This window comes from Chinchilla lanigera, unplaced genomic scaffold (genome assembly GCF_000276665.1).
Source record: "Chinchilla lanigera isolate Chin_1 unplaced genomic scaffold, ChiLan1.0 scaffold00105, whole genome shotgun sequence".
NCBI classification, from domain to species: Eukaryota; Metazoa; Chordata; class Mammalia; order Rodentia; family Chinchillidae; genus Chinchilla; species Chinchilla lanigera.
The window spans coordinates 336,096-349,428 of record NW_004955506.1 but is presented as its reverse complement, the minus strand read 5'-3'; the positions used below and the strand labels follow the sequence as shown (position 1 = coordinate 349,428).

General features: G+C 50.6%; 1 protein-coding gene across 2 annotated transcripts in view; it reads left to right on the top strand.

Moving 5' to 3' along the window:
- The window catches only part of Tbcd (tubulin folding cofactor D), a 160,437-nt gene that overhangs the window by 84,777 nt on the left and 62,327 nt on the right, over positions 1 to 13,333 (top strand). For both annotated transcript variants that reach the window (XM_013506004.1, XM_005407182.2), the window contains exon 14: positions 12,283 to 12,439. In XM_013506004.1, the coding sequence (XP_013361458.1) occupies positions 12,283 to 12,439 (157 nt within the window). The remainder of the gene's footprint in view (positions 1 to 12,282; positions 12,440 to 13,333) is intronic.

Sequence of the window (13,333 nt, the reverse complement as noted above, 5' to 3'; positions counted from 1 at the left end):
GTAACCTGAAGGCTGAGATATGCAATGCCTTTGCTTGTTATAATTGATTATTCAAATAATACTATGATCTGAGGTTTTATGGAGCTAGAGCCAAGTTCGAGGGGGTGGGTGGAGATGGGGAAGTGACCCCTCTTCCCCGTCACCTGGGATGCCTGTCTGGGATGGTGTGCGCCAGCTCAGGAGTGTGGCCCTAGGGCACCTGTGTCCTGTTGCCATCTCCCCGGCCTCCCTCCGACAGCCACTGGAAGTGAATGTCGAGGCTGCTCCTGAGCCTCAGGGTGAGAGGGGAAGCTTTTCCCTGTTTGTGTAACCAGCCCTGGGTCTCTGCCTCTTCCTGGTGCAGTTGGCACCTCTACTCTGTGTCCAAAGGGAACCTGAAACCCAGGCAGCTAAGCTTTATGAACTTGGGCCAAGTTGGAGGCTTCACATAGTGCTTGCGCCTGTGCTGCTCCCTGCCTGGCAGCTGTGTGGGAGCTCAGAGCACTTACCTGTCTTCCCTTAGACCTGCAGGCTCTCGAGGAGCAGTGCTGATCATACGGGGATCTCCAAACTGCTCACAACCACCGATAGGAGTCATTGGGCAAACAGCCAGACCAGTGAAGGAAACAGTACTCAGGCTTCTTGTTTTCTTCATGCTACAGATATGGTAGCTCCAGTAAGAGACAAAATAAGTATCTTAGTGAGCAGATACATTCTTGGGGAAGGTCTTCCCTAGACCCACCCCCTTCCCTCCTCAGCCCACTCCCACTCATGGCTTCTCCACAGCTGTCTCCTCTGCCTGCTGCCACAAGGGCACCCCCTAATACACACTCATTTCTCAACACCAGAGATTGAGCCCAGGGCCTTCACAGGGGCTACATTCCAGCCCTTTTTTTAGTTTTAAATTTTGAGAAAGGGTCTTGCTAACCCCCTAAATTGCCCAGGATAGGCTCGAACTTGTAATCTTCCTGCCTCAACCTTCCAGAGTGCTGGGATTACAGGTGTGTGCCAGTATGCCTGGCCGCAGTGCACATCTTCAGTCTAATTTTGGGACATTCATTTGGCCCATGTCCCTTACTCCTCCTGAGCAGTGGTTTCTACTTCTTTCATTGCTGACTTTTTGTTGTGCCTTTTTGGGTACTGTTAGCTCAGGTTCATGCCCTGCTCCAAAAGTGAGAGTTAGATACGAGTTGCCTTTATCAAATGTGTGCTGTTTGCTAGGCATTGCTCTCAGTGTAGGATTAGTTTGTGAATCCTCATGGTTTCCCAGGGGCATAGCCTTAATCAGGTGAGAAGGACGCAGTGGGCCCAGAACCTGCCTCTAGATGCTTCCTCTCTGCACTGTGATGCAGAGCGCCTTTCACAGACATGACTGTGATACCCTGCCGGGTGCTTTGCATGCTAATGGCTTAGCCAGGAAGGAGGGGACTTTGTGTGCCCGAGGCGGAAGTGAAGAGGCTGCCATCAGGGCGCTTGTTGAGGGATCCTTCCTGGCCCCTGCAACACTTCCACCTCTTTGGCTGAAGATGTGCACAGACTGGGCCCTCAGCCACAGCCTCCGTGCCCATTCCTGCCTTTAGCTTGTGTGGTGCTGGTGGCAGCTGTGGGCTGATACAGGTTCCTAAATCATTACTTAAACCATGAAAAGCAAAAGTAGATAAATGGACAAACTGGGTATCCTCTTGAGGGCTCAGAGTACCTCTATTATGAAAAGCCAGTGAGAAAACAAAGCAGTAGATACCCGCCACCAACCTCCACACTCTTTTGTGTATGATGTTGTATATATATAATACCTGACCGGGAGAAGTGACAGCTGATGCTGTGGATTTGTGTGGAACCCTGTAGCTTGCAGCTAGAGGATGCATGTAATTAGGCGCATGGGAAATTTACAGATGCTGCACAACAGGTCTTGAGGAGTACTGAGGAATTGTAGCATGCAGACCAAATCTCTGGATCTCGAGCAACAGCATTGGACGGCTGAGGCATGGGTTTTCAGTTGCAAGTGGCAGACTGTTGGTTTGGAAAGTATATATTTGCTTCTTTCCTTAATGGCAATCTTTAGGCTATGTTGTGAACATTTAAAGTCAGAAGTTAGTTTCTTAACCTACCCTGGGGTCACACACAGTGTACTCTCTCTCACCATCTAATGTATTTGTCAAGTTTTTAGTTCTTTTTGCTGGATGGTTGTTATTATTGTTGCTGTTGCTTTGCAGTACTGGGGATTGAACCCAGGGAGTACTAAGCTGTATCTCTACCCTGTCCCCTCTCCCCTGCCCTGCCTTTTGAGGCAAAATCTTGCTTGCTGAGGTTCCCAGGCTGACCTTAAGCTGACAAAGCTCTTGCTTCAGCTTCCAGAGTAATTGGGATTACAAGCGTGTACCATTGAGCTTGACCAGGCATTATTATTTTTAAAGACAATGTTTAACCTTTCCTCCATGTATACAGAATGTCTTTTGCACAGTGATCCTTTTTGTATCTCAGAACTGCACTTTGGCATAATTTTATTACTATCCCGTAGCTTTTTGGAAGTTTCTGCATTGAAAGCATTGGTAACAAATATCTCAGTTACTGTATGGAAATGTCCTTTTAGCCCGTGTTCCTGGAAGATGGGCCTGTGGCCTTGCATTCCAAGTACAGAGTGACACTCCTGTTGTGGGACCACCCCCCGTGCCTGGGCCTGCTGGGGGCGGCCACCTCCTGGCTCCTCATCTGTAAAGGGTGTGCGTTGAGAGCACAGTGCCCATGTGAGAGCTGCCTCTTCTTTAGGGCTGTGCTTGGGACTTTCGTTGTTTCTGGAGTTTGGCAGTTTCAACATGTATTTAGATTTTGGTTTCTCTTATTTGTGTAGTTGTTTTCTGTATCTAACTTACATATTTCAGTAGTCCTGGAAAATTGTCATTCTGCCTTTCTGGCCCCTTGTCCTTCTGACTTTCATGCTCTATAAACTCTTCAGTTCTGTCTTCATCTCTACCAGATTGTATTACCTGCTTTTCCTATGTCAAAGCCAGACATTGTGTTTTTAATTTCGGTGAGTTTGTATGTGTTAGTGCATTAGACTTTTGTATATGATTCACTGTGTGTATAATGGTTTTTAAACATGTCTAAAATTGCTTGGCCATTTTTGTATCTTATGGGTAGGTCATTTTTAATTTGTTTTATTAAACATCTCATATAGAGTTTTGAAAGCTATTATGTGAAAGTGCTGGTATCTAAGCCCCTTGTTGGTTTAGATCAGATGTGCATGTGTTTGTTTTCTGATGCCCCTTCCCCTGGCCCCATGAAGATGCCCGTGCAGGGCCTGCCTGTCTTGCTTAGCAGGACACCGTGACTGTGTGCCCTGAGAACCAGACACTGATCTCTTGCAGTTTTGGAAGAGGTGCCACTGGTCATGGTAGCAGGATTAGTGCCTTGAGGCCACTTCTTAGGTCACCAAGGGCCCCCACTTTTCTGTGTCCTCCTGTGACGGGGGAAGGAGTTCTCTGGAGTCTCTGGACTTTAATGGTGTTCACACATCACTGGCCAGAAGGCCTCTCCCCCCATTATCTTCAGGGTTAGGACTTCTGCATGTGAGTTTTGGGGGTGAGGGGGGACACAGTCATTCAGACCATAGCACTGCCCTGTGGCTTTTCTCATCCCATGGTGCTGAACCCCTGTCCAAACTGGCTCTTAGCCTGTTCACGCTCCATCCCCTAGTGGGCTGTCCACTTCAGGGTCCCTTCCTTAAGTCACATGGACCACTGTGATGCTGGTAGCTTGTTCTTGCCTGCATCACTTGAGGGCTTCGGGATCAAGTGTCTGGAATGATGGGTAAGGGGTTCTTAAAAAACCACTTTGTAGTGACTCTTAAAAAATTGGTGGGAAATTTCATATAAAGTTCAACACTGACCACTTAAAAGTCAGTAGTTCAGAAGCATCAGGTGCATGCGTATTGTTACCAGCTACCTCTTCCTTCTTGTGCCGGGACATCATTATCACCTAGAGAGAGCCAGGGGCCCAGCACTGCCACCACCTCGTCCTCTACAGCCTGTGCTTAGTTTCTCTGAATTTATTGTTGTGCAGGTTCTCTGAGAGTAAAATCTTTACAGTGTGACCTTTTGGGCCATGGCTTTTTGTACTGAGTGTGACAGTGTCAAGGTTCACTGCATCTCAGGCTGCTGTTCCAGCTTAGGCAGAGTGCTGTCTCATCCCTTGCATGAGCCATTGTTATGTATCCACTTGTCAGTGATGGCATCCCGGTTTCCCTGCCTCCTGGACAGTGCTGCTGCAGATGTGCAGATGTGGGTGAATTCCTGTTTCTGTTCCTTGAGGTGACACCTTGCTGCACCACAGCAGTCCTGCAGCTTCCACATTCCGGCCCTTTCCCCAAGCAGTGCACACAGACGGGTTTCTCTGCACTCTCACTAATACCTTTTATTTTCCTTTGTGAAAACATTATACCCAATCTAGTGGGCGTGAAGATGCATCTTGCTATGATTTTGATTTGCATGTCCTTTTCTGATGTTGAGCATCTTCTCACATGCTTGTTGGCTGTTTGTGTGTCTGGACAAATGTCTGTTTCTCCTTTGCCAAGGTTTTTTTTGTTTTGTTTTGTTTTTGGTACCGGAAATTGAACTCAGGACCTTGTGCTTGCCAGGCAGGTGCTTGGGCTGCTGAGCTATATCCCTGGTCCTTTGTCCAGTTTTTAACCTGTCCTTTTATTATTGAATTGTAAAAGTCCTTACTGTAGTCTGGATACTAAAAACCCTTATAGGATTTGCAGCTAGTTTCTCCCACCCTATTGGTCTTCTCTACCCTTGACTATATTTCACGTTGTACTATTTTAATGCAAAAGTTGTACCATTGTCTTAATTCTTAATTTTTAATTCTTTTTATGCAAACAAAGCTTTGGGTACAAGAGTGTGTGTGTGTGTGTGTGTGTGTGTGTGTATGTCTACATTAACAAATTCATATGTATCAGATTTTAAGGGATGTCTTTAATCTGTTTGGTTTTTAGTTTTCGGTAGTTGTTTAATTGGAGTTGAGAGTCTATATGAAGAATTTATCATTTAATGGAAGAAAAATGTCAGCATGTCAAAGTGGTGTGCATCTCAGGGTTTATGTTTGACCCACATCTGTGGGAGCTATGTAAACTGTAGAGCTGTCTGCTGTGCCATGCAGCAGTTTGTCTTTGTCATTTTGAAAGCTGGGCTCAGCTTTGGGTCAGAGCAGAACTGTGGTGTGTGAGTGTGGACAGTGCCATTTTGCTGGACTGTGTGGAGCACTCAGGGTTTGGCTCCACCCACAGCTTTCTGTGGTTTTTGACACTGATGACATTTGTACCATTTTGATAAAGGATGTTTATGGATCTTTTAATGAAAAGCCATGCTATCTGGTTAAAAAACCCCTTCCTTTTCTGCTAAGCTTGCTCCCACTGACTGTGTGTCGGCTGTTTTGCTGTCCTCTGTGTCTTGCTTGCTGGGCCTGCAGGACGGGGATAGGAAGCACGGTGGGCTGCCTTGGTGGGAGAGTCGTGCAGCTGAGACAGCCATTTCAGAATTGTAATTGTCCATTTGGAAGGGTCCATTTGTGTGCACCTGCCTGGCAAGCACAAGGTCCTGAGTTCAATTTCCGGTACCAAAAACAAAACAAAACAAAAAACCTTGGCAAAGGAGAAACAGACATTTGTCCAGACACACAAATGGGTCCATTTCTCCCATTTTAAGATTGCTGTGGCCACAGAGCATTTCGACCTCTCCACATGGTGCTGCAGGACTGGCAGCCTGTGTGTGTCTCCTGGGAAAGCATGCCGGAGGGAGAAGGTTTCCTGTGTTCTCTGGCCCCCGTGGTGTACGAAGAGCTGTGGTGGGAATGGGCCTGCTACCTGGACACGTGTGACTCTTGGCCTGTGCTGTAGTGTGATGGGGCTGTCAGGTCCTGCATGGGAGCCTGGGCCACAGCCTTACTCCCACAACCCACCTGTGATGTGTTGTGTGTGGTGAGGCCCCAAGGTCTTGAGGGCTGCCCTCCACAAGCCCCAACAACTCTTGGTTTTCAGGGAAAAGAAGTCTGGTGGAGTGTGAGTGTCAAGTTCTGTGTGCAGTGCACAGGCTGCGATTTTGGGGTGTGGAGCTGCTTTGTGACCAGAGTACTAAGGGATCTGAGAGAGCCCGTGGTTCGGACAGATGGTGGAAACTAGAATTCAGAATCAGAGCCAGGCATCTGAGCACTGTTTGGGAGCTGCTGCTCTGCAGGGAAGTGGCAGGAAGAATCCAGGTCCTACCTGTGGACTATGTCATCTCAGCTGTCAGGCAGTAACCCAATAGATTTGCAGACTTGCGGTGTGTTTGGTAGAAAGAACTCAGGTAGGTCGGCTAAAGACAAAAATGCAAGGTGTATCATTAGCTGTGCACTGGGGATGTACTGCCTTTTCAGATGTGCATCCTATTTGACCTTTGCGCCAACCTCTCCCTTGGCCCTGTGGGTTGGGGTTGCTGACTTGAAGCTTGGATCAGGGCGTGTCTTGAGCCCCATGGTCATCAAGGTCCTCCAGTGTTCCAAGGGTTGGAGCCAGGGACACTGTCTCGGGCCCTGGAGGTCTGGGCCCTGGAGCTGGGGACCCGTGGTCATGAGTCAGGGCAGAACTGGTCCTGACTTCCTGGTTAAGCCTTTAATCCTCCAGGACGCTTGTTTTTCCTTCTTTTAAGTTGTTGTACCAGGCCACTCTGTCATTAGCGGAGGGTGTTTCAGTGCCAGTGGCACTGTGAGCCCAGGATCACACCCTTGCCCCTGGAGGTGGCTCCCTTGTGGTGTCCCTGCATATACACTCTGCCGGTGGCCTGTCACTCTTGTCCCTGTGGCGACTGCTGATCCATAGTGAGGGCAATGAACCAGTGTGGACAGAAGGAGCTATTGTCATTCTTGGTAGAAGTGATGGTCCTTCAGAAATCCTGGGGGTATTTAAATAGTAAAGAACAGTGGGGGTTGCTTGAAAAGAAAGGGCCTCAACCATAGTGAGTGGTGGGCAGCTTTGCTGGAAGCCAGTGTCCTGTGTGGCTGTGAGAGCTGTGGGCCTGTGCCCTGGCTGTGACTAGTGGTGGGGACATGCTGAGTGCCTCTGCCAGCCGACAGCACTTTCATGGGGAAATGTGGGACATCCTTGGAGGCAGACCCCACCCCTCATGTGGTGGGCTTGTGGCACACTCCATCCTGGACCATTGTGAGAAACATGCCCCTTTACTTCCTTGCAAGGATGCTCTAAACTGGCTTTGTTTGGACAGCACACAATGTGGTCCACGGATGGGGTGGGCAAGCCTGTCCTGGGAAACATGGAAGAGGAGCCATTCACTTACACACTTACTTTGGCAGAGGCCTCAAGTCCTTAGGTCGAGGCCTTGTGAGATTGCGAGATTGTGTTGGTGAGGGGGGCATAGTGGAAGTGACTTGGGTATCTCCATGGTATCTTGTTGGGTTGGCTGTCAGCCCTCAGATGGACCTTGGGAACTATTTCATCTCACAGGCCACAGACTGGTTCCTTGCCCAGAACCTGTGCTGTAGATGATGGCTGAGATTCCAAGGTGGCTCCTGCCCTGCTAGACAGGCAGGTGCCCAGACTTGTCAAAAATATGCATATCTTTTTGAGACAGGGTCTAGTCTATGTTAGTCTGTGTTGCACAGGCTGGCCTCAAACTTGCACTACCCTACACCCAGTGAAAATTTATTTTTTTAGTGTTTCAACAGGGTATTCTGAAAGGTTGGCCCTGGAATTCCTCCCCCTGTGAGCAGCACAAGTGCAGGGGCTGATGGGCTAGAGATAGGGGCTTCTCAGAGTAGCACAGACTTGGACGGGTGATATGTGAGGTGTAAGGCTACCAGAGTGCATCTGGATTTCCTACTGTCTGCCACTTGAGTTTCCCAAGTCTCCCACTGTTGGAAGAGATGTCGACTTGTGTGTCCTGCTGGTGCATCCCCAGAGAGTGCTAAGTATAGGGTAGTGGGTGTGGGTGCTGTGAGGCTCTTAGAGGGCATATTGGGTATGGCATGGCAAGTTTTGCCCTTGGTACTGGGTCAGGATGTGGTTGTCTTTTGCCTCCATCTTGTTCTGAGACTCTTAGCATTTTTGAAGGTCCTCCAGGGGACACATTGGCTGACATGGACCTGCATTTCTTCAGTGAAGGGTCTTTGCTGTGCCTGATTTGTGGCATGGTAAAAACAGTGTCCCCAATCAGGGCTGTGGGACCCTAGGACACCTGGCTGGGAGAGGTCACCTCGCCGTCTGCATATGTGTGGTGGGCCGGGGGCAGATTTCTGGACCTCACAGACGTGGGCCTTTGCTTGGAAGGAGAGTGAGCCCACCGGACTGGGTGAGTACCTGAGGCCTATGGGGAGGCAGAGCCAGGCGACACCTGCGGGTTGTGCCTGGTACAGAGCGGGTGCCCTGGGGCCAGTGTCTGGCCGTCCAAGGGTAGGTGTGGTGCTCATGTCTATGCTCCCCTTCCTATAGTTTTGGGTGTTGCAGCTACAACCCAGTGAGGGCCTCTGGCAGCCCTGCCACATCCTGTAGGTGTTCTACCCCTTATTTCCTCCTGCCCACAGCGACCTCAGCATGGGCATTTTTCTGAACGAGCCAGACTGCATTCTTGAGGGTGGCATAATGGCTGTTGGTATGAGTGGCGAGTTTTGCAGCTCTGAAAGGCTGATTGCTCCCACTGGCTCTGTTGTGGGGTGCACAGGTGCAGTCTGGAGGCCCTCCAATGTGAGGTCCAGCCTGTGCTAGGGGAGTCTTCACACTCACCTCTGAGAAAGTGTCTTTATTGCCACTGGCCCATCAGCTGTATGCACTCCCCACTGTCCAGTTCAGGGCGGAGAGTCGAGCAAGGCCTCTGGTCTGTACCAGGCATGCCTGCTGGAGCCACACAGGGCACTGATGTGTGAGTGGTGGCTTGCCTCAATGTGAATGCCATTTAGTGGCTGCTCATGAAGAGTGAGTGCTGTGGGTGGGTTGTTTCTGCATCTGTAGAGGATGCCCGGTCCTCCATCCCTGGGCACTCAGGCTCTGTGGACCCTGTAGTGGGTCATGGAGCTTGGAGAGCTGAGGTGCTTCTTTCCTAGAGGCTGCTTCTCCTTGGGCAGTTGGCATTAAGCAGATGACGCGCTGTCTGGGAGAAGGGCATTTAGGTTACATCATTGGGCTCTGGGTAGCCAAAAGGAAGCCCTCTGGGTAGGTAATATCTGACATGCATTTGCAGCGTGTAATTGGAACCATGAGAAAGGGTTTTGTTCAGAGCTAGTGAACAGTTTCCTTATTTTAAATCTGTTGGCTGTGGAAAGAGCTGTTAGCTTTTGAATCTTTTCTCTGATAATGACTTTATCTAGAATTTAGTGCAAAGAGTTTCTGGTCCAGATGCCTCAGACTTGGGTGCACCCATTTCCAGGTGCCACTGAGGCTGGCCTGGCCTTGTCTCCTGGAGCTTCCCTTAGGTGGCACAGGCTGCACTCTCGCTGTCATGGGCGAGTCAGAGCCAACAGCTGGTTTCCTTTTCTGGTTATGGGGTCTGTCATCTTGCTGTCTCACTCAAGCTGCTCCACTTTCTGCAAGTCAGAGACCTTCCCAGCAGCCTGTGGCAGAGTAACCCCTTCGCTCAGCTGGCCTGTGGTGTCTGGATCTCGTAAGTGGCTGTGCTTCAAACCCTGATGTTTGCTGTGGCTTGTGGAGGTCCTTGGGTGTCTTGGAAGAGTACAGGACAGTCGTGAGGATGTGTGACACATGACATGCGACAGTGCTGGTAGTGGGCCACGGCCCCGTGGGCTCTGCTGTCTGCTCCTTTGACTTAGTACCTGCTGACATTGGAAGTCCAGGCAGTGCCCACAACATGGCCGGATGGCAATCAGGCTGTAGTGGGTGTATGAGCTCTGGCTCCTGCACCCCTGTACAGGCTGGCTCCCTCTAGGCAGAGATGTAGACTGGATACCCACAAGTGGGTCCTCCCAACCCTGAGAGTGTCTCCGTATTGAGACAGGGGTTGTTAGCAGATACAGACCTGTCATTTATGATTTTTGTGGCTGGTTTATGATTTTTGTGCTTAGTCTCCGTAGCCAGTGCAAAGGGCATTTTGCAGAACAATCTCACTTCAGCCTGGAAGCAGAAACTCGCCTCCCTGCTGGGCTTCACAGTGCTGCACAGGGTACTCTTGGGTGGTGCTGAGCAGCAGCTTCTGTGGAGCTGGTATGGGACCCATGTGGAGGGCTTGGAACTGCTGCCACCGCCTCTTGTAGCTGTCTGCTCGGAAATTGATTTTGCCCAGTGGAATAGTAAGTTGACACTTGGAGAGGGCATCCAAGTTTCCCTGAGGCCATGGACTTGCCGGCTGGCCTTGCCCAGAGCATCTATGAGGGAGTCCAGGGAGTCAGTTCAGCAGAAGCTTCACCTCATGGCCCTGCCCTCCCAGTGCCACTATCGTGACGTTGCTTGGCCACCAAGTGAATTTGAGTGACACCAGCACATTGGGAGTAATTCCAGGTTAGCTGCATTTCTCCAGGTGGGACAGTGTATGCCTTGCCGGCATTACAGGCTTGTTTCAGCTCTAGGTGAGGTCTTGGTTAGATGTGGCTGCTGCAGCTTTGTTGGGTTTGCCTTTTTACGGCTCCTGTGAGCCTGATGGAATGCTCTGTGTGGAGAAGGTGGGTGTGAGGAGTTTACAGGGGCCACAGGCAGTGCTGCAGATAACCAGGCTCAGCCCCTGGTGCTCTTGGCAGCTCAGAAGGTCCCTGGGTGCTGTGGCTTCTTACCCTGTGGGGAGGCCCAGTGTCCACTCTGCTGTGGGGGTTGAGTGGCTTGGGGCTGGGTGGGATGGGGTCTCGAGAGGGAGCTAGCAAGTTGGTTTGTATGACCTCATTGTGCCTTCTGTGGGTGGATTGGGCAGGAAGGACTGGGGTGCAGCGTGGCTGCTGGCATGAGACTTGGAAAAGTCAAGGGCAGCAGCTTTGTTGTGACTGTTCTGAGCATACTTGGGAGATAGACTGTCTCTGGCCCACTGGGTGGCCTCCTAGGTGTCTGTGAGGGACCGAGGTGTGTTGGGGTGAGAGAGTGAGACTTGGCAGGGGGCTGGGCCTTGCTGGGGTTATAGCAGGGTGAAGAGGAGGCCAGGACCAGGCTGGGTGGCCTTGGAATCTGTGGGAACCTCATGGTTCCTTTATTTCCGCAGGAAGCTGTGTGGCCCTGGCCCGTGGCTTGTCCTGTGTGCAGGCCTGGGCTTCCCTCCTAGTGGAAGTAGACATAACCAATATCAGTGTCTGTGAGGCTTTTACTTTTGAGAGTTCATAGGTATAGTTTTAAGTAAACCTATAAATAGCAAATTTATAATTTTTTAGAAATAATTACTGTATATATATAAAATAAACTGTCTGGAATCCTATCAGTATGTTGGGTGCTATTATATACAGTAAAAATCTTTAGAGCAGAAAGGCAGAAGGACATTCTGTATAACATTTGTAGTCCTGCTTTTCGTGACTTTGGTGATTTTTGTCTAGGTGCTGTTTCCCAGAGGATGGGTGTGGGCAGCCATGAGTGGTGCTGTGGAGCAGGCTAACGGGTTGTACTGGGCAGTGTCTGTCTGCTGCTGGCTGTTGGATCTGCATCCTGTGGCTGCCGTTAGGGGCTTATCTTCCACTCCTGGTTGGCCTGGGGTGACCTCCACAGACTGTAGCTTGTTTACAAGCACAGCATGTAGCCACCAACTAGGTGGCTAGTGAACCCCAGGTTGATCTGGAAATGGCTTGCTGTGTACTTGGACTCACAGGTCTCAGACTCTGCTGTGATCCTTGTCAGCAGTCACACGTGTGACTTCAGTGTTCACAGGAGCACACATACTTTCTGCAGTGTACCTCATGCCACTGTGATGGTTGCAAGCACTACAGATGGTGAAGCCCACATAGCAGCCAAGGGCTGAGTTTGCTGCCTTGGAGCCCTTGCTCCTGAGGCTGTAGTGCTGTGCATGGCCTCTTCCCTGGAGGCTGTTGAGGCCCTGCTGCTGCCAGGAGACAAGGGTTAGATCCTTCTGCCTTATCCGTGGGCACCCAGGGCCCCACGGAACTCAGGTCTCTGTCATATCACATGTGGTTTTCACCTTCGTAATGCTCAGGTCAGCCTCAGTCCTTGGAGCTCAGCAGGGAGTTGGTGCCCCTCTGAAGGAATTGCTGTTTCCCTACCTGACTGTCATCTGCTTTGAGGTGTGGGCTTCCCTCTTCCCGTGGGGTTTTCTCCTATAGTCAGACACTGTCGGTGCTGCACTGTGGCATGCCAGCCCTCACTGTCTGTGTCTTCCACAGTGGTTGCCGTGATCCTCAGAGCTGTGACCTACGAGGAGAAGCGGGGAGCCTGCAGTGTAGGTGCCAACGTCAGGGATGCTGCTTGCTACGTGTGCTGGGCCTTTGCACGTGCCTATGACCCGCAGGAGCTGGCACCGTTTGTGGCTGCCATTGCCAGGTGAGCCTTTGGGTTGTGCCTGTCATCTTGAGGGCATTGTGTTCTTAAAGGGCAGGGGTTTAGGTTTCAGGGGTCAGTGGAAGGCAGTGCCCAGTCAGCCCCTCCCTGTGGACCCATGTTCTGGGGAGCAGTCAGGAAGCACCAGTGGGGAGGGGGTACTCAGGAAGGTCCATTCACAGCTGCCTCTGGAGAGTTCAGAACACAGGGGTGTTGGAGGTGGGGCGGGGCAGTATTCTGCTGGTGTCCACAGACTGCTGCATCACTCAGCCTCCTCAGGGAGCTCTATGTAGAGCAAGGTGCCCTGGGGAGAGAGGCCACAGCGGCAGGTTGCTGAGTCCCTGGGAAGGTGGGATCCCAGGGCCCAATGTGGGCTGTGGTGTTCTGGACTATGGTTATAACCCGAGGGGAGGAAGCCGGGTTCCTGGGAAGAGGTTCCTGGTAGAGGTCTTGAGCCTGTGCCATCCTGCCTAGCTTTTAGGAGTTGGTATTTTTTACTTGGAAAGATACAAAATAGTGGTGTTGTAGTATAGGAATCTCTTTAAGTTTCGTTGTGCTAGTTTGGTAGGTGACTGGTTCCTTGAGGTGGAGTGTTCTGAGGGGCTAAAGAGGGACTGGAAGGAGCTGCATACCCACCCTCGTCGTGTGATACACAGAGATTTGTCTGATAACTGTGACTTGGAAAAGGAACCAGGTGAGAGTTAGACTTGAGCCAGGCCTTGTGGTGTATACCTATGATCCCAGCTACTCTGGAGGCTGAGGAAGGAGAATCATAAATTCAAGCCTCATCTGGGCAAATTAGCAAGACTTTGTCTCAAAATAAAAAATAAAATATAGAAAAGGGCTGGGTATGTAGTTCACTGGTAAGCACTTGCCCCGCATGCGTGTGTTGTGGCT